Here is a 20,578-nt window from a genome sequence, read left to right on the forward strand (position 1 = left end):
ATATATCCTGGACCGGCTTGGAGTAGACGAAGAGACTCACCGCTTACGGTTCAGGCAGGAACGCGGGGCTCCTGGGGACATCCCCAAGACTCTTTTTTTTAAGTTGAAGGAGGCGGCTGATCTGTGGCTAAAACCCCAAGAGGCCAACATGGAGGACGTGATGAATAAAATTTATCTTGAACAGTTCCTTGAAGCCCTCCCCTACTCGAGTCAGCGCTGGTTAAAACAACACGCTGGGTTATCCTTGGAACAGGCCGTAGAGATGGCCACATCGTATGCTAGAGCTCAAGGTCGACCCAACCCCAAAGAACCAGAACGGCCCCTAAAGCATGTGTCCCAAGGAAGGGGTGACCGGAAGCCGGCTAAACCCGTCCCAGAGCCCGTACGGTCCCGAGGAGCCCGGCCAGACCCTATCCCTTTCTCGGGGCCCCAATGTTATGACTGTGGGGAATGGGGACACATAGCCCGCTTTTGCAGAAAGAAGAGGGAGAAAGAGGAGGAACCCATGGATGTGAGCTATGCACCCCACTCCCTCCTGTTTGCTCAAGAAACGGGTCCCGTCTTTTATGTGAGTGTAAAGATACAGGGAAAAGGGGTACGAGCCCTATTGGATTCAGGCTGTAAGCACTCAGTAGCCAGGCAAGAGCTCATTCACCACTCCTGGGTCCTACCGGGTAAAAGGGTGGGTATCAGGTGTGTCCACGGGGAGGTTAGAGACTACCCTCTGGCTACCATCCAGCTCCAAACACCCACAGGGGCCCGCATGGATGCAACAGTAGGGGTCCTTCCACACCTTCCTGAACCTGTCATCATAGGGACCGATAACCCCTGTTTTTCCGCTATGATGCAGGAGGTGCTCAGTTCCCCGGCCTGTCGTCAGGTCTCGGTGTTGACCCCAGAACCGTGGGCTAAGGATACTCACTTCCGTACTGCCCAATTGAACGACGCCAGTCTTGTCAATGCCTGGAACAAAGCCCGGGCAGATCAGGACCAAATGGCTAGAGTCTACCCCACTTTTGTTGAGCGTAATGGCCTCCTCTATCGGTTAGCTAAGGAAGACGCCCCTCTTCAGTTAATAGTTCCCTCAGACTTTAGGGATCAAATACTTTTTTTCGCCCATGCCCACCTTTTGGCGGGGCATGTTGGGGCAGAAAAAACAGGACAAGCCATTCTGCAACACTTCTTCTGGCCTGGGATATATGCTCAGATACAAAGATATTGTCAGGAATGTCACATCTGCCAACGGCGCAATCCATATGTACCGCCTGCCGTCCCCTTGCAGCCTCTCCCCATCATAGGGAAACCGTTCGACAGACTAGGAATGGACTTGATAGGTCCCTTGCCCAAATCCAGTAGAGGACATCAATACGCCCTAGTCTTGGTGGACTATGCGACTCGCTATCCCGAGGCTTTCCCCCTTAGAGCAGCTACATCCACGGCTATAGCTCAGCGCCTGGTGGAAGTATTTTCGAGGATGGGTTTCCCAAGGGAGGTAGTCACTGATCAGGGCACCCCGTTTGTCTCCAAACTTATGAAGCAGGTCTGTCTCCAGCTCAACATCCGACACATAAAAACATCGGTGTACCATCCCCAGACAGATGGGTTAGTTGAGCGCTATAATGGAAGCCTTAAACTAACCCTGAAAAAACTTCTGTCTGGAGACGGAAGAAACTGGGACCAACTGTTACCTTTGGCCTTGTTTGTGTTACGGAGCCAGACCCAGTCCAGCTTGGGGGCTTCCCCATTCGAGCTCCTCTTTGGTCGGAAACCCCGAACTCTACTGGAGATAACAAAAGACAGCTGGGAGCAAGAAGGGAAACAAGAAGCAGAGGCTCTGCTTGATTACACCCGCCAGTTGCAGTCCCGACTCCATAAACTGAGGACCCTTTCCCATGAACACCTAGCCGTCGCCCAAACTAAACAAAAGCACTTTTATGATAGGGGAAAAAAATGGAGGACGCTCGATGTAGGGGACTGGGTCCTGGTGTTGTTACCCATTTCTGCTCAGAAAATGAAGAAGGAGTGGCAAGGTCCCTTCCAGGTCATTAAGAAGGTGGGTAGGACCTCTTACGTTCTACAGATATCGCGCACAAAGACCCAATTGTATCACATAAACATACTAAAAAAATGGTTAGGAAAGCCTCCGAGTACACCCCTAACTGTCTCCTTTACCGCACCTCTGGCGCATACCGTCAGGGACCTTCCTGTCAATCCCGATTTGCCCCCTCATCAAAGGGAGGCTATAGACTCTCTCCTCCTTCGGTTTTCAAGTGTATTTTCCGATCTACCGGGGAGAACCCACTTAGCTGAACACACTATCCCCACCCCCGTAGGGGTTACCGTCAAACAAAAACCCTATCGGATACCTGAGGCACGGCGGGCGGCCTTCCAGACAGAAGTACAACAGATGCTAAAAACCGGAGTGATCATTCCCTCTCATAGCAACTGGTGTTCCCCCGTAGTCTTGGTGCCGAAACCGGACGGAAGTATCCGGTTTTGCATAGACTTCCGTGCCGTCAATAGGGTCTCCAAGCAAGATGCTTACCCACTTCCTAGGGTCGACGAACTAGTTGAGCGCCTTAGTGAGGCCAAATACATAACCACTATCGACCTCACCAAGGGGTATTGGCAGATTCCCCTAGCTCCTGCCGACCAAGAGAAAACAGCCTTCTCGACTCCCTCAGGTCACTTCCAGTTTACTGTCCTCCCTTTTGGCCTACATGGGGCTCCGGCCACCTTTCAACGGGCCATGGATACCCTACTAAAACAACATCTTCCTTATGCTTCTGCCTACCTGGACGACATAGTTGTCTTTAGTAAAACGTGGCCAGAGCACCTCCGACATCTGGGCAGTATACTGGAAAGTATAAAAGAAGCAGGCTTCCACATCAACGCAAAGAAATCCCGGGTGGCATTTCAACAAGTGAAATATCTGGGTTTTCTGCTTGGAGACGGTAACATTAAACCTCAGGCAGACAAGGTTGCGGCGGTTCAGGCTTTGCTGTACCCCAGAACCAAAAGGGATCTTAGGGCATTTTTGGGGTTGGTAGGTTACTACAGGAGATTTATCCCCCAATTCGCCAATCTGGCTGGTCCCCTCACTGATCTCCTCCGCAAGACCCAGACTTCTCCCCGCCTACGGGCGCCGACGGCCCTGGAGTCTACTGCTTTCCAGGCTCTCAAAGATGCTCTCACCTCCTCCCCAGTGTTAGTGACCCCTGACTTTCAGAAACCCTTTATCCTGCAGACGGATGCATCTGGGGTTGGGATAGGGGCAGTGCTCTCCCAAGAGGATTCGGAGGGCTGCGAGCGTCCTATTTTATACATTAGTAGGAAGCTTTTCCCCCGAGAGCAGGCTTACTCCACAGTGGAGAAGGAGTGTTTGGCCGTACGTTGGGGGGTGGAGAAATTGCGCTATTATTTGGAAGGCAGATCCTTTATCCTCTTTACGGACCATGCCCCTTTGACCTGGCTTCAGCGTAACAAAGGCCACAACGAGCGCATCCTCCGCTGGTTCTTGGCATTACAGCCTTATCGCTTTGAGGTACGACATCGGAAAGGGCTGGATCAGGGGAATGCGGACTTTCTCTCCCGATACCCCATTTCCCCCGATCGGGAAAATCCGGGGTTGGGGATGTGTCGCCAGGCCTCGGGAGAAGAGGAGGGGTACGAGGCAACCCTCATTGATGACAGTTTTCCACCTCTCATGCAGGGTGCTGGCGGCCCCTTTAACGCCGGCTGGCTCATCGCGGACGAGTTAACACCCCCTGTGACGTCAGCGGCAGGGAACCAATCAGCCGCGTCCATCCCCCGTAAGACGGAAGCCCGCGAGGAAGCCAGCGCGAAAGCCCATGGAGGAGAGTCAGGAGTAGCGGAGAAGGCGAGCGAGGAGAAGAGTGGAGAGCGAGAGGCGGTGGTCGGTAGCGGAGCAGAGCGAAGTACGAGTACGACGGAGGAGGTGGAGCAGTCCGGAAGAGGCGACTCGGAGGTCCATACCAGCCGGGACGGAAGAGGTGCAGAGCCAGGAGGCCAACTTCACGGCATCTCGCCCCGCCACACGCCCGGAGGAGTGTGGCTGGGAAAGGTACGGGGCCGGATCCTGGGGCTACTGTCCACAAGGGGAGGGAGTTAAAGAGGGAGGATTTTTGCTTTTGTGTGGGGAGGTCACGGGGTGTCTTGAGGGGGAGGTTTGGGGTATTTTTTTCTCTTTCTTTTCTCTGTGTGTTCCCAGTACCCGAAACACTCACAGAGCTTCCCCCCCCCCTTGATCATGTGTGTACAGTACGGTGACGGACCCCCGGTGAACCTTCACTTCCCTTTCCCCCTCAAATCCCTGACGTATCAGGATAATCACCTAACCCCTGATCTTACCTTCCCTTTTCACATTCCGCTGAGGCAAGCCCCCACCAGAAACGGGACCCCGCCGAGGTGAAGATAACCGAGACGGACAGGACACCATCCTAACCGGGACACCTACTTGTGGGACTGCAACCTCCGCCTTCCACCATCTTGAGAGAGAGAAAGAAAAGAGCACATCCGGACACTTTGTTTCCAATAAAATCTCAACACTATCAAGTCGTCTAGTGGCATTCTTATCAGAGACCCGGAGGGGATAGAGCCTAGGTGACACTCACCCATACCAATTGAGATGGCAAAACATTACTGGCTCAGGTGTTACCCCTTCCCAGTGGGCCAGACTCTGGGGCGACATCCCCAAAATCCTGCGCAGCATTCCCCAACAGGAGTCGGCTTACAAAGTGATGACCCAATGGTACTACACCCCCGCTAGACTTCAAAAAATGTTCCCCAAAACATCCCCCCTATGCTGGCGTTGCACCCAAGCGCTGGGAGACTTTATACATATCTGGTGGACATGCCCTATCCTGAATACCTTTTGGAAGGAGGTCCTTAGCCATATAAAAAAGGTGCTTGGGTACCCTCTTCCGGAGGATCCGCTTGTAGTTCTTTTGGGCATTAGACCAGTAACCCTACGAGCTATGACGGGACGTGATCGACACCTTAGCCTCCACATGCTGGGTGCTGCAAAACAAACAGTGGCTCTCTATTGGAAGAAACCAGACTCGCCTTCCATAAACGTGTGGTTTGCCCGTCTATGGCATGTGGTGGCGATGGAGTTTCTCGCGGCACGTCTACAGCTCCGAGACGCCAAGTATAGGAAGCTCTGGAAGCCTTTGGTGGATTACCTGGGGCGACTGGAACATGTTCGATTGCAACCACCACGGCTCCGGGCCTTGAAGCTTTTTGATGATGTGATAGCTCCTACGGAACCAGGGGGTCTCTGGAGACCTGCGGATGGTGTACAGTATACGCCCCTTGCAGCCACCCTTCCGGAGGAGAGGACCTCGCCTCTGGCAGATTAAAACCCACAGCCTTCACCTGATAACAGTAGTGGAGCCCACACCCCTTCCTCCCCGCCAAGCTTGCTTCCTTCCACCCTGTACTCCCTCCTCTCTTTTCCCTTGTTCTGACCCCCCTAGTTGGTTGGTCGCCTCATTGGCAATCTTTGATGCAGGAACTATAGCGGATTGCCTGCCCTAGCGCTGCCGCAGTGTAGTAAGGGCAGAGCGCTCAATCTCTTGTTGTTATCTTGTAGTGACCTGCCTGCTGGTGGCCGAATTATATAGCGCCCTGTATGTCATTGATGAATGCTATTGTGCCTACACAGCACCAAACCTGGACAATATCAGCCTTCTCAAGCTGTGCCTGTTGCAGTACACGATTGGGGCGCCGTTGAGGGCTCATTTATGCGCTGCCCGTTCGGCTAGACTGTGAAAGTTGTGGCACACTGCCTGACACGATTGTCTTGTCCTCTATACCAGATGAAATCAGTGCAGGCACAGCTCAGCCCTAATGGGAAATGTATAGCAGCCAGGATGCCTGAGATCTTTATGATAAGGGGACAGGGGCTCGCGAGGGTGCGGTTGGTGAAGTTCAATCTGTACAAGCTAACTTGGCAATGGTGCAACTGTTTAAGCATGTCTGCCGGGCGGGAGGCCTACGTAGGGCAGGGTGCCGCTAAGGCGGGAGATTCTGTTTGTTGATAACTGTACATGGACTTGCTTCTGGGTTACAGAAAGTTCTTCTTGTTCTCCTTTATGTGCTTTTGCTTCTGGCAATAAGTAGTCTACTACTGCCGGCCTCTATGGTTGTAGGCGAGTAAGCTGTGTATGGACTCTTGCAAGACCTTTAAAATCAATAAAAGTTGGTTTAATAAAATAAAATAAAAAACATTGACTCATCAGGATTTGTTTCTAAAAGGAAGGAATCCTGAAGATTAAACTGTTCTGTGGCATTTCAATGTTTTGTATGCTTTACAATACTGCTGTGGACATCGATTTGCAACATAATGAAAAATTTGTTATGAGGAGTACCACAACAGAACAGTAGAAAAACATAGCGCCTTTCATTTTCTTATAAATGTAGCCCTTTGAGGGGGGCTGGTGAATGAGAGGAAGGGAGGGCTCAGGGTCTGCGGATGCCTGCTGAGAGGGTGCACGAGATGGCAGGCAGGCAGCGCGTGCTGGTAACAGTCAAACTGGTGATAAAATAAGGAGGTCGAGCTGCGCTTACCTAAGACGAAGCCCGCCAGAAGGAGCAAGGCTAGAGCGGTTCCTCACACACCCATGGCGGCTGAGCGTGTGATTTACGAGACCGGCTGAGGGGTCTGAAAGTGACGGTGATATGAAATAAATAAAGGCTCTTCCCCATGCTGTGTTGGGAGGGCGGAGGGATCTAAAAGCGCCAGCGATGTAAATAAAGGCACTTCGCCATGCTGTGTTGAGAGGCGAGAGGGGTCTGAAAGCGCCTGTGATGATAAATAAATAAAGGCGCTTTCCCAGGCTGTGTTGGGAGGTGGGAGGGGTCTGAAAGCGCCAGGGATTGTGTAATATTTTGTCCTTTCAACATTAATACACCAAATGCTGCAAGAAGAAAAACACTTCAAATGCACATTTTTTTATTTCATCTGTGAAATGTTTCGCTCCCACATCCTCTATTTCATTGCTACTGCATAGCGAGTCAGTTGAGTGGCATTCTTTGCCTTTCTCACTGTGCCGCCCCCAAAAGAAATCACTACTTTGCAACGGTTACCGTGAAAGCATGCATTCTTTGCAATCCAAACTAAGCAGCGTGTTCAACGGTGGCGGAGCTGCTGCTTACGCATTCCACCTCTCAGCAGCCGGAGGAGCAATGCACACGAAGCAGCCACGTCCCTCTCCGTGATAGAAAAGGTTAAAAAAAAAAAATCTGATTCCACTGACCACGACTGGCATAAAGCAAAGCGCTGCAGCTGAAGTCCGGTACTGTATGATGAATCATTTGAGCGGTATTCTTTACCTTTCCCACCGCGCCACCCTCAAAATAAAACAAGATGGGATTCCAAGGAAAGAAAAGCATAAAGCGAGCAAGAGACCGAAGAAAGGAGTAAGAACAAGATGTTGAGAAGATACAAGGAGAGAGGTAAAGCAAGAGCTGGATACAAAGAGTACGACATAAGGGCAAAAAAGCAACAAATGGACACAAGAAGAGGGAATGGTATAGTGACAGCGCAAAGACATACACTGGGAAAGAGGTAGGGTAGAGAGAGCGGCCAAGACAGACACAAGGAAAAGTAGAACAAGCACTCGTGCTTGCGGGAGCGAGGAGCTGCGCGTGCAGTTGCCAGGGGAGCGGGTGAAAACACTGTAGGAGAGGGAGGTGAGGTAGGGTGGGGAAGGGTAAGCGGTTTTCAAGCATTCGTGCTTGCGGGAGCGAGGAGCGGCTCGCGTGGCCATGCTAATTGAAAACAGATGGTTGGTGCGCCGCTGCTCGCTCCTGCAAAGTGGATGCCACCACAAGCACGAGTGTGCTTGAAAAGGAGCTGATCGATTTCTAGACCTAAAAACGTTCTGCGGAAGTCATGCGGTATGTCTAAAAACTCTGAACAACAAGCAATGGAACAGATTACACATCAGAAAAATAAGGCGATCTGGAAATCTTAACTTAACTATATTTCTGAAATTGAAGGCACTTCACGTGTCCACAACGACAGACGGCACAGAAGTTGTTTATGTGGAATTGGGGAAAGAAATGCATTCATAGATCAGCCAAGTTAATAGCAAAACTTTGGTGGCCACAGGCTGCTTCCTTTTGTGATGCTTAAGAAAAAAGAGTTTCCGGATGAGAGAGATTGTTTGTGAAGGGTGTAGGAGAAGGCATTACTATATATAGGTTTCATTTTCATTTCACTGATTTATCTTCGTGAGGACCCTCATGATTCCGTGATAATTTGGCTTTTTCATATGTTCAATAAATATGTTCACAACAGAACACTTTGGTGTTGTTTCCAGTCAGAGGGTATCCACAGTTACTGCCATTTGTGATTACCTAACTTTAAATTGCATGCTTTTGAACAGTCATTTGAAAACATATTTTTGCTAAATAAGTGTTTTTTGTGTTTATTTTCTGGCATTGATTTACGTGTTATGTGATGTGAAGCACTATTGCAATAGATTCTAGTTTACTTCAATTTTTTCAATTTAGTTACTAGTGCTAGTCCTGTGGTCGACAATATGCTTCAGTCTCTGTCCCACATTTGTTACATTGTGTCTAATTGCAATTGTTCACTGATGCATTGTGTTACGACCTCTATAAACATATGTTTAGGTTTGATGTAAATGGGACTATTAATTTGTCAGTTAAATTGAGTTAGAAATTATTTCTCCTTACTATAATATTACATTTCAGTTTTGAAAGTTTGTTAAACTGATTTTTTTTGTTTGATATTTTAGGGCCCGGGATCCTATATCATGAACTACATTGTGTACATTTTCTGGGCCTTGAGCTTTGCCTTCCTGGCAGTCTCCCTTGTGAAAGTGTTTGCACCTTATGCGTGTGGTTCAGGAATTCCAGAGGTATATTTTTCAAAATTGTTTTCCATGAACGAAACTTGGTACTTGGAATGCGTCGCAGAATTAATGTACCTAACACTTTATTGCAAACCTCAAAATGCCAAATTCTCCACCCTTTACCTGGATTCTGATAAGCAGATCATCTTGTTAAGAACGTCATTGTCTACTTAGTACCACTGCACAGTTGTCCTACCACTATTGTGTGCAAACGTCTCACCTAACTGCACAATAGAAATATTAAATACAGAAAAATAAACAATAGGGTCAGATAAGTTTCTTTTTTTGAAGAGTTTCAGTGCTAGCTATGAAAAAGATTCATTAACAGGAGGTTTGAGGTACTTGTATCTAAAAAACAATCTGAGATACAGGATCTCCAACCAGTTTTGGGCTGCTCTGTTGGGTGGTCTGTTACTTTTGCACTACCAGGTGAGCAGCTGGACAGGGCCAGTGTGTAGGTCAGTTTTTTGGTCCTATGAGCTATGTTAAAAAAATAAAACAAGTCCCACATGCTTGCCCATTAAAACTGGCTCATCTAGCAGTGACATGGTGTTCAACTGGCCAGTCTAACACTGTATGGGACTAGATATTGGTGCAGGTTTCAAAGGCTTCATTATATACTAGTATGAGCCCAAACATATTTTGCAGCAAACAAAATTTTTCGAGGTGAAAATGTCTTCATCTAAAATATTGCTAAACTAAATTTAAGGAAGCACTGAAGTCAGCCTTGAAACCCATAAGCGTATTATATGCAAGTCACTAAAAACAAACAGTCAGAGAACAGACCAACAGAAACTATAGTCCTCATGGGTGTGAACATTTATAAAATATCTACTTGTCCAAGGGACGCAATGCTGCAGAAACTTACTTGGCTGCAGAATAATCCACTTTTCTCTTATGGTGCCATGTATTGCCATGACAAATTTGACCGCATTTTAATTTGATCAACATTTTTGATAATAGTATATTGCTGAGTTTATCTATATGGTTTCCAGCAAAACTGCGATGTTGTCATCTTATCTCAAATTTACACATGGGGGCTAGAAGCAGGCCAGAAGTGGTAGTTCCATGCTTCGTTTGCCTTGCGTGTCTGTGCACACCAATACAATTACATGTTTGAGGGTATTCATTCTTCTCCAATCTTTTCCCACAATAGAAAAGTTTGGAAATTTACAATTTACTCCTAGCATGGGTAAGCTTAAAACATTTTCCAGGGTGGAAAAAAAGTTGTGTGATGAAGTGATTTTGAAATCAAGGAGCAGGTTTTCTCTTAAGCAGATTGACACATGTATATTTACTCATACGGAAATTGAAATCACAGATGTTTGCTAGGAATATGGTTTCCAGGCCTCCTCCTGTAAAGTTGTGTGAATTCATGAAAGTCCCGAATTTGTACCAATGGAAAGGCAAGTACACGCAGGTTCATTTTTGTGACTTTTCTTTAAGAACTGGTCCCCTAATTTATTTTCATGTTGCTCATAATGCCTTTAATTTGATTCTCCATTTTTAATCTTTTTGTAAATATTAGCAGCATTACACACCTTTTACTAAATGATGTAGGGGAGAAATGGTACTTAAAATTGTACATTCATTTTATAAAACATGTTTTTCAATTTGCAAATTACTTGTGTACATTTTATTTTAAAAGCAATCAATCACCGATCTTGCTTTTATGTAATGTGGGATCATTATAAGTAGTTTCAAATTGTTACATTTTGCGAACATGCATACACATTGTTATTGTACTGGAACCACGGTCAGTGACACAAGCTGAGCTAATAGTGCACTGTAGTTCATAAAGCACTTGCCTAATAGTGAAGGCTTTGCATTATGAATCCTATACATAAAGTTTGAATAACTTATTTATGTGGATACAAATCTTGCCTTAATTGCAGAGAACCCTTTTTCACAGATCCAAACTGTGTTATTGAAAAGTAGCAGCCAAAGGATTTGTGCTGCAGAGGCTTTGGCCTATTTATCAAGTGGATAAAATATCCATGAAGGCTTTTCGTCCTTGACCCCAAACAATACGTTCTGGGTATCGGGCAATAGGAATTTTACACCTGTGGTTCCTTGTACCATTACAAAATGTATCTAAAAGCTGCTACTCTCAAGAGTCTGAGACCTCCCATTGCAGTGAGCCTTGAGAAGAGGCGACACAAAGGTATGAGAATTTTAACATAGGTTATAGGTAGAACCCAAAATATGAGGCTGATGTACCTGGCTTGTGTCCCCATCTGATATTTAGGCCATGTTGAAATTATTGAGATGGTGGTCAATATTGACATGAAGACAATCCTAATTTGCCATAAAGACACAGTCTCTTATCTCACTCATGGTATCACATGAGGTAAAGCCTTCAAAGAGACTTTCAAATGGCTGGATCTAATCCCCATGTCATCCCATATCTTTAGGAAAAATAGAAAACTGCGCTGTCTAATATTATTTGCATTGCCTATTCGTCACCTCTTTTATTATCACAATTGCATCAAAACCTTGTGCCTATCAGTGATTGGCAAAGGAGAGTAAGAAGTTGGGGAGTATCATTAAGCTGCAACACTTCTTCCAAAATATAACTTCATCCATTTGAATGAGCTTGAATCTCAAATTGATCATCTACCTGAGGCATACTTCAAGAAGGCTCAAAAGAGGATTTAGCGATATGTGTTTGAACCAGGCAACCAGGCATACACTTCTGCAAGCTAGGTGGCTACTGGATTGATCTTGAGCCTCCAGTTTTTCCCCCCCCTTAAACTTGCTCCTTTGTTGCCAATAGAAACATGGCTTGGTATGCTTTACCCAGCATCCTATATGTTCGTAGCATGTGTAGCTGTAGATACACATGCTCTGCATTCTCTTAACTTCTAGTATTTGCCTCCGACATTTTCAACTTGTTTTTTTTAAAGAATAAGTCTTTTGAGTAATGGGGGGGGGGCATTTAGCGGAACTTGTGGCACTTACCTGACGCCCGGACGCTCTGCTGCTCAGTTTGGCATCTTCCCTGGGTCAGTGACGCTGTGGTCTCCCTCGCCGCCATCTCCTTTGCTGGCCGCTGTGGGGGGGGACTACAGCCCCCAGAGTCCTTAGCGGCACTTCCTGGTTCCGCCTTCCTGCGCGCCCGGAGGCGCTTAAAATCGAGAGGCTCCCTCGGTGGAGCGGGGGCATTTAGCGGAACTTGTGGCACTTACCTGACGCCCTGCTGCTCATTTTGGCATCTTCCCTGGGTCAGTGACGCTGTGGTCTCCCTCGCCGCCATCTCCTTTGCTGGCCACTGTGGGGGGGGACTACAGCCCCCAGAGTCCTTAGCGGCACTTCCTGGTTCCGCCTTCCTGCGCGCCCGGAGGCGCTTAAAATCGAGAGGCTCCCTCGGTGGAGCGTGGGCATTTAGCGGAACTTGTGGCACTTACCTGACGCCCGGACGCTCTGCTGCTCATTTTGGCATCTTCCCTGGGTCAGTGACGCTGTGGTCTCCCTCGCCGCCATCTCCTTTGCTGGCCGCTGTGGGGGGGGGGGACTACAGCCCCCAGAGTCCTTAGCGGCACTTCCTGGTTCCGCCTTCCTGCGCGCCCGGAGGCGCTTAAAATCGAGAGGCTCCCTCGGTGGAGCGGGGGCATTTAGCGGAACTTGTGGCACTTCCCTGACGCCCGGACGCTCTGCTGCTCATTTTGGCATCTTCCCTGGGTCAGTGACGCTGTGGTCTCCTCGCCGCCATCTCCTTTGCTGGCCGCTGTGGGGGGGGACTACAGCCCCCAGAGTCCTTAGCGGCACTTCCTGGTTCCGCCTTCCTGCGCGCCCGGAGGCGCTTAAAATCGAGAGGCTCCCTCCGCGTCGTGGGACGCGCGCGGGCGGAGCCGGGCTAAGCCCGGGCAAAGGGCGGGCCCTCTGTGGCCCTCAGAGGACCGAGTGAGGCCGTTACGGGCCACGTCATTAACCTCTCAGGTATATTTACCGAGATTAGCAGGACTCGATGAGTTGTACATCCCCATGAACTGTGTTGTTATTGTGCAGGTTACAATTAATTCATTTTGGCGTTTCAGTATTCTTGTGTGTGCTGGTGATATCACAGCCTGCTATTGTTTAATTATATTTTAATGAACTCCGAGGCATCTTTGACTATGTCGAAATCCACGTTAGGAAACAAATCTACCACTGCTTCAACACTAGATAACTACTTAGTAAAAGTAGTTACTAAAATTAACAGTGAAAGACGCAAATCCTTAGGTCAGGGTTCCACCCCGTCTACTATCTCCCCTTCATTGATAAGTACTCCCACTACATTATCCTCTCCATCCCATGGTGCGAACAGTTGCATTGAAAACCATGATTTGGTAACCTTGGGTGATCTAATTCCTATTGAAAAAGAACTGCCTGAAGTAAATAGGGACTCCCTAAAAGATGTAAATGAGGCCCCATTAGAGGTAACCCCGGACCCGATAACACAGAGAGTTCTGAGACCCCGCAAACATATTCAATCTAAACGGGGAGGTATACGAAATACCCATAAAAAGCAAGTTCTATGTCTTTAACTGGGGACACCTCGAGGGAAGTCTCATCTAACAATCTTATAACAAAGATTGATTCTGACCAACTAGACTCTTTGGTAGGCATTCTGGAGGCTAAAATTTTAAAGATAGTTGAACCCTTAATAACCAAAATTGGTGAATTATCGGCAGAGATTGCAAGTCTACGAAATCTCGTGGGCCTTCGTAGTACTCACCTGCGAAAGTTAGTGTAGTGGGGGGTTCATGCGGACCTGTTGATTCACACAAGTCTGTAAAGGAAACCCAAAATCGCGTTGAACCCTCAGATGTTGTACCTATGACTAATGTGAATAGAACTACACCTTTAGATAGTTGCCCATGGAGCAAGAAGGAATCCAGGCCTACGCACACAGGAGGAGCCCAACCAGATTTACCCCCTGATTGTGCTCCCTTTGTTGTAGTGTTAACAAATGTCCCCCCCCCTGAAGGATGGTGACCAGAAAAACAAATTAGAATCCCACGAATCTCTTAAAAATAAAACTGTTTCGTGGTTAAACAAACAGTGTGGATTCCCTGTGCAATTATCACATGAGATATTAACAACCAGAAGAGTCTCATGGATAGGGCATTCTTGTAAGAACACAAATGGGGATTGCGTTATAATAAACTTTAGTAATCCTTCTTTAGTTAATAATACCCTATTAAAAGCTACCTTGCTCCCTCGTACTGATCAGGGTATTACCCTCCGACCATTGGGATACTTCTATAGGCAACAGAAAAATCCACCCATTAGTGACCCTCTGAAGGGTAGAGTACTTTGTCATGGTGTCGTCACATCAAATCGTTTTCAAGCCTTGAGTAATCTAGACTCAAATGATTGACTTCACCATGATGGGGTCCCTCCTATATCTATTAGGGAAGCTTCAACATTGATACTGGAGGAGGATCAGGGAATAAGTGGAACTCAGTTAAACACGGGGGTGGAGGGTTCCACAAATGTTATGATTGTAGTGAGGAACGAAATTGATGACAATGTGGATAGTACAGCTGATGTCCCATCACAGCCTGCAGGTACAAGGGTCCTTAGCTGGAACATAGCCGGCCTTAACAGTAAAATGCATGATCCCTTATGGAGGGACTGTTTATTAAGCTGTGAAATTATTGGGCTCCAAGAAACCTGGGACACTGAAAGTATCTTCATGTTGGACGGGTATTCTGCTTTCTGGTCACCTGCGGTGGTCTCTTCTAGGGGGAGGGCAAAAGGTGGACTTCTCACCCTCATCTCACTGACACTTGAGGGCAATTACAGTAAAGTGGAGTCAGGCTCGCCTCACTGTCTTGCTGTGGAAATTGAAACCAACTCTAACGGGAAATGGCTTATTGTTAATTTTTATAATTCTTTTACTAAGAGTACGCCAAATGAACACTTAGTCAGTCTTCATGACTTTTTGCAAATATATAATGATAACAATAAGAATCCTTATTCGGTTATAGTGCTCGGTGATTTTAATGTTCATCGTTGTCCAAGCAACTGTTTTGTATGGGACAGTTTAGGTCCGTCAAACCAAGGAAACACACATTTTGAACATACACTGCAGGGTATGTACCTAGATGAGCTCCTTGCTGGTAATGCCTTGGTTCACCCCGTTAACATTTCAAATGATATTCCAACTTATAAAGGTAGTGGTTTGGGCTCGACCATTGATTACATTTTTGTAAGCACAACCCTAGCTGATAATGTAAGTCGGTACAAGGTCAATTGGTCTATTTATAGTGATCATAATCCTGTCCAGATAATCCTGTCTGACGATCTAAGGAAAAGAGAATTAACAATTCTACAGTCAGAATTCTGGACATTAGGCCAACGGACCAATCACGCCGCCTGAAATGGTGCCGAGAGGTACCAAAGGACTTTAACGAAAACTTGTTGGGAACGGTTGGGTATGAAATGTATACGTGTTTGCAAGACGGAATTTTTGGTGAAGTGGTCCTGACAGCTTATGGTAAAATCTGTTCACAGGTAAATAGTGACCTTAAAAAAGTCTGTAAGGCCAAACCCATAATCGGGGAGAAATGGTTTGACCATAGCTGTTCATTAGCCCAACGCAAGTTAATGAGAGCCTTGAAAGCTGTCCCACCTGACAAAGCAGAAATCGCTGTATTTAGGAAAGCCTATAAAATGGCCAGAACAAGCGTAAAAATGAAATTAGGGAAGAGTCATGGAATTAACTTTTATCTATTGATGTTATTAAAAATAGTGCCAAATTTTGGACCGTGGTAAACAAGCCCTTTTTTAATGATAAAAGCAATAATGAGCTTGACTGCGGTATTCAAGAAGATAAGTGGTTTAACCATTTTAAACACGTGTATGATGGAGATGGCTCTAGGGTGACGCCTACACTAAACTTGGAGAACTACACTCTGTCTTTAACAGAATTAGAGGTCACACATGCCATCTCGCAAATGACTAGTAATAAGGCACCGGGACCTGATGGAGTCCCGGCAGACCTTTTTAAATCAGATATAATAACCTGGTCTAAAATTTTATTCAACGTCTTCGTTAATGCATGTCAACTGGGTCTGCCTCCGACTTGGGCGAAATCTGTCATCATACCCATATATAAAAAAGGCGATAGAGGTGATCCGAGCTGTTACCGTCCAATATCCCTAATAGATTCTTCAGTGAAAGTACTGGGGAGGGTTGTCCTTGCCCAACTGACCGGTTGGCTAGAGGAAACAGGAACACTCTCTAAGGTCCAGTACGGATTTAGAAAAGGGATGGGTACCATAGATCAATGTCTAAACCTACAACTATTAATAGGCAAATACACGGTGGCCAAGAAGGGAACCTTATTGGTAGCCTTTATGGACTTGTCATCGGCCTTTGACCGTGTAAATAGGTCAAAACTGTGGTCCTTGCTCCTATCCTATGGAGTAGACAAAAACATCGTCTACTTCTTAGCTGATCTACATAGGGATTTATCGGCTACAGTAAGGTATGATCAACTGGGCAATTGCACAAAAGACATCCCTATATCAAATGGAGTTAGACAGGGGTGCATTTTGGCACCACTGCTTTTTACTCTTTACATAATATCCTCCATGCAGGGAATTGCCTAATCCCTGTACTCTTATACGCCAATGATGCCGCATGAAAAGGCTGTGGGAAATGAACATCGTGTTCCTGATGGCAGTGCCTGAGCACGCACCTCCTCCATTTAGGATCACGATTCTGACTGCTGCCGTGTCAGGATCTGTAGATCCTGGCACAGGCGGCGGTCTGGCCCCCGACAGAGAAGGGAACGACTTAGTTTGCAATACATCATGAGAACTGGCTTCATTGTTAAATTGTCTTTTCTTCTGCCATCAGGTTTGGATGTGTACTAATTGGGCCTCTACCAGAGCTTTACAGCCTGAATCACCTTATTGCTCAACTAACGTACCAGTGGAGAATACTCCCTGTGATGGATCCTCGACCCCATTTTTTGGCTTTACTTGATGTCCACAGAAAACTGACCTTCTCTCGACACCGCTCTGGCTGGGCCTTGAGCCCCTTCTGGGCCCCTCGGTGCTCAGCACGGCAACCGCATCAATGAGAATGCCCGGACAGTGATGGAAAGGATCCCCTTTCAGTACTGCCCGAGTGCCACTCTAAGTTCCCCTAGACCGAAGACTATAAAATCTGCCTCTCCACCAAGCATAACAACGCCATGTGCGAGGCTTGCATCTCCAGCCGGTTGAAGTAGACTCTTCAGTACCAACACAAACAGAGGTGGGCCCATCGGAGAATGCAGAGGCAAGAGTCCAACGACATCTTCAAAATCCTCAGGGAACAAGGCGAAGTGGAGGAGGAAGCCAGTCCCTCAGAGGTGAAGCTTGTCTAGTCCAGCTCGAAGCTGAGCTCCGCGGGAGAACTACAGCGAGACAAGACCCCAGTGCCTCGCAACCACTGAAGAAAAATTCAACCATAAGTATGACCGTCACCCACTAACAACCTGTGCTGGTGCATGGGCCGGGTATAGAGGCAGACCATGAGCATAGAGCCCAGAGCCTAAATTACAGGCTGCCTGGTCACCATTGCTTTTTGGCCGTGATCGGCACTGACCACAGCCTTTGGATCCAAAAACCATCCTCCGGCCACAAAGATCTTGCACAAGCCTCCAATCCCTGCAAAGCTGGCCGGGCCCTGTAAACCCACATATGCGTCAAAACCCATATTGGGGCAGAAATCTGCCTCAACGGGGCAGACTTCCATGGCATCAAGATCGCTTTTGAAGGTGAAACCACCGTACACGGGCAACTTCGAGGCTTTGGAGACATTTATTCTCCAATTGCAGCAGGAGGAGCTAGATGCCCTCAAAAAAGCATCTGATTATAAGCCTGTAGATGGGCAAGACCCACGACCACATCCAAACCCAAGGGAGAGGAAATTGACTTTTCAAAAGCTGATTGCTTTGGAGCTTCCTCCACCTCCCAAGCATGAGGCACAAGGTCAGGGGCTCTAGCCTTCTCCCTACTCAACCTCCTCAACTACCTCCTCTGCTCCTCCCATCACCACCCCCACCTCATACCTTTCTTCCTCCATATTCATCGTAGGGGTCACCACACTGGTCTTATGGGGGAGGCGGAGTAGCCCACTTCGCCCTGCCATCCCCTGTGGCACACCTTATGACTCTGAGCATAGGGATGACCCTTGGGATGATTACAACGTTGATTCCCTGGGTGATACAGACACCAATCACTGCTGCTGCATTATGAAGTGAGCTTGGGTAAGGACAAATCCTGGGGAGTCTGCACGCCATCATACTGTGCACTGAGTCGCCCACTTTACTGCCATGATCGGGCCCTTCGCAATATTCTGACACTATTGGGTTCTTGCACCAGAACAGGTCTGGTGTCATGCTCTCTCCTCTGGACTTCATTTGAAGCAAGTACGCCGACTTGACTTGCCAAGCTCTGCTGGTCCTCAGGGCCCAAACCTCCATTTTGCCACTCTGACTTGGCTCAATTACAGAAGATGCCTCCCCCTCTTTCAGAAGTTCACCTGAACTAAAATAGGACTAGCAACCTCCTACACACAACCCTGGTAAAGTGGCGTCCATCTTTGACCGTCTATAACTTTTAGGAAATAAGGTAAATAAGGGAGGGAAGAGATAGGGTGAAGGAAGAAATCGGAAGTGATTAGATGAAAGGGGGGGTAAAAGAAGGAAGAGAGAGAGAGAAATAAAAGGGAAGACGAGGAGTGAATGCCTATCCCTCCCTTCTCTCCCTCTCCTCTATGTGCTTATTCTCTCCCCAGTGACACCTTCGCCCTTCATATAATGGACACAAAGCTAGATCCCACAGGTCCCCAAGCCTTCACTATTAACTACCCTCCTAATCTATCAAAACATGCTGCTAAGTAACACAAATATCAGCTAATCAAAACCCGCTCCGAAACACTTATCTCAGATATATATTTCTGCACCAATAAGGGTAAACAAACCAATGACCTCATCTTCTACTCCAGAAAACGTGCATGATGCAGGAATGTCTTTTACTCCATGCTTCGTATCCCTTTCACCAGGAAAACTCCTTATGGCCTCAAACTATTTGCATCGCCTTCGCCATTCTACAATGCAAACGCTACCATAGCCCTTTACAACAACGGTACTATCCTAATACAAGCTTTGAATGATAATTTAGTTACAATGGGTAAGATCTTCCCTATCCTCAAGAAAGCGGTAAATAACAAGTTCTCATCCCCCCTCTAATCACCATGATTACCATGATGGCACTCACCTCAACTAACACCTCGGGTGACTCCAGCATCACCTAGCCCTCTCCATACCTTAAGCGGTCTTTACCCCAACCAGTCTCCTGACCTAGCAGCGCCAGAGCCCTCTCCCCCAGCAGGGCCTTTGAATCAAATGGTTAGTTGCCCTACTCTGACACACACCCCTCCGGCCCCTATGTGGATAAACTACGGGTCCCCCACCGTTTTTCCCTCATCCGCTCTATTTCTCTTCCGTGGAACTGTCTTGCAAGGTTAATCCAGGCACGTCTTGAGCCAGTACCAATGCTGGAAGCTACCTTTAGTGGAACCTATACCACCCAAATCATTCAACCTCTTATCGCCTATACCCTACTCGCAGCCCATATGCCCCCCTACCCTCCCCCAACCCCTGCTCCCTTCTCCTGACAGATTGCTCCTCCATAAGACCTACATGATTCACTCGTTCTCCTTGACCATAATAATGCTGCCTCTGCTCAACCAGTTCTCTCACGCATCCTCTCCCCCTACCGGAACTCACACCACAACCCTTAACCAACTGTCACCACACTGACCGGGCCATACGCCTGGATGAGATCTCTGCCTGAGCCACCTCACGGACGAACTCCAGAACATGACAGCCATCACTATCGAGCTTCTGCCCATGCGTAGGCGTACTAGTACCCTGGGGACCTGGCCCCGCTCCCAAACAGGCTTATATCTTGCCCTAGACCCGCACACCTCTCACCTTAACTCAAAAACGTTACCCTTCCCAAAATATTTCTTGCGCCCCAGAAGACTGAAGGCTGATCTATCCAACAGCGACATCCGCGACCTACTCCTCTCTTATACCAACCCAATAGACACTAACAAGATCTACCGGGGTCAAATTCAAGCCATTCAAGCTGACCCCTACAGAGAATTCTCTCACAATCAGAGGTATTAATAGCGTTAACCTCAAGTGCATTAACATACCTCGGAGTCCCACTATACATTCTACTAGCCAGCTGAAATGCGTACTTCTCAACTGCAGATCAGCTAGTAAACATGCACCTGATATCTACGATCTAATTCTAACCAATGAGCCGGATATCTTTATTCTCACGGAAACCTGGCTAAACCGCTCCTCCATTCCTATACTTGACCTACTAGTCCCTCCCAGCCACGATATAATTCGGCTTGACAGAACTTTGAAACAGGGTGGAAAAATTGCTTGCATACACCGAAGCGCACACTCTGTGTATCAAGCAGAAACCGTCACCTTGCCCACCAGTGAATATCTCTGCCTCAACATCTCAAGCAATAACAGCCTCATTATCAAACTACACACAAATCTTTCCTTCGTTGAACAATTCATGGAAATCATCACATCTAACGATGACACTCAAGTGACCCAAATCTTCCTTGGAGACTTCAACCTCCACTGGAATAACCCGAAC

At 47.3% G+C, this 20,578-nt stretch overlaps 1 protein-coding gene across 5 annotated transcripts in view; it reads left to right on the forward strand.

Annotated features, from left to right (window-relative positions):
- CLCN3 (Cl-/H+ antiporter 3) overlaps positions 1-20,578 on the forward strand; it is an 846,805-nt gene that overhangs the window by 637,320 nt on the left and 188,907 nt on the right. For all 5 annotated transcript variants that reach the window (XM_085641816.1, XM_085641819.1, XM_085641817.1 and 2 more), the window contains one exon: positions 8,790-8,912. In XM_085641816.1, coding sequence (XP_085497942.1) covers positions 8,790-8,912 — 123 coding nt within the window. The remainder of the gene's footprint in view (positions 1-8,789; positions 8,913-20,578) is intronic.

This window comes from Triturus cristatus, chromosome 2_2 (genome assembly GCF_964204655.1).
Source record: "Triturus cristatus chromosome 2_2, aTriCri1.1, whole genome shotgun sequence".
Taxonomy (NCBI): domain Eukaryota; kingdom Metazoa; phylum Chordata; class Amphibia; order Caudata; family Salamandridae; genus Triturus; species Triturus cristatus.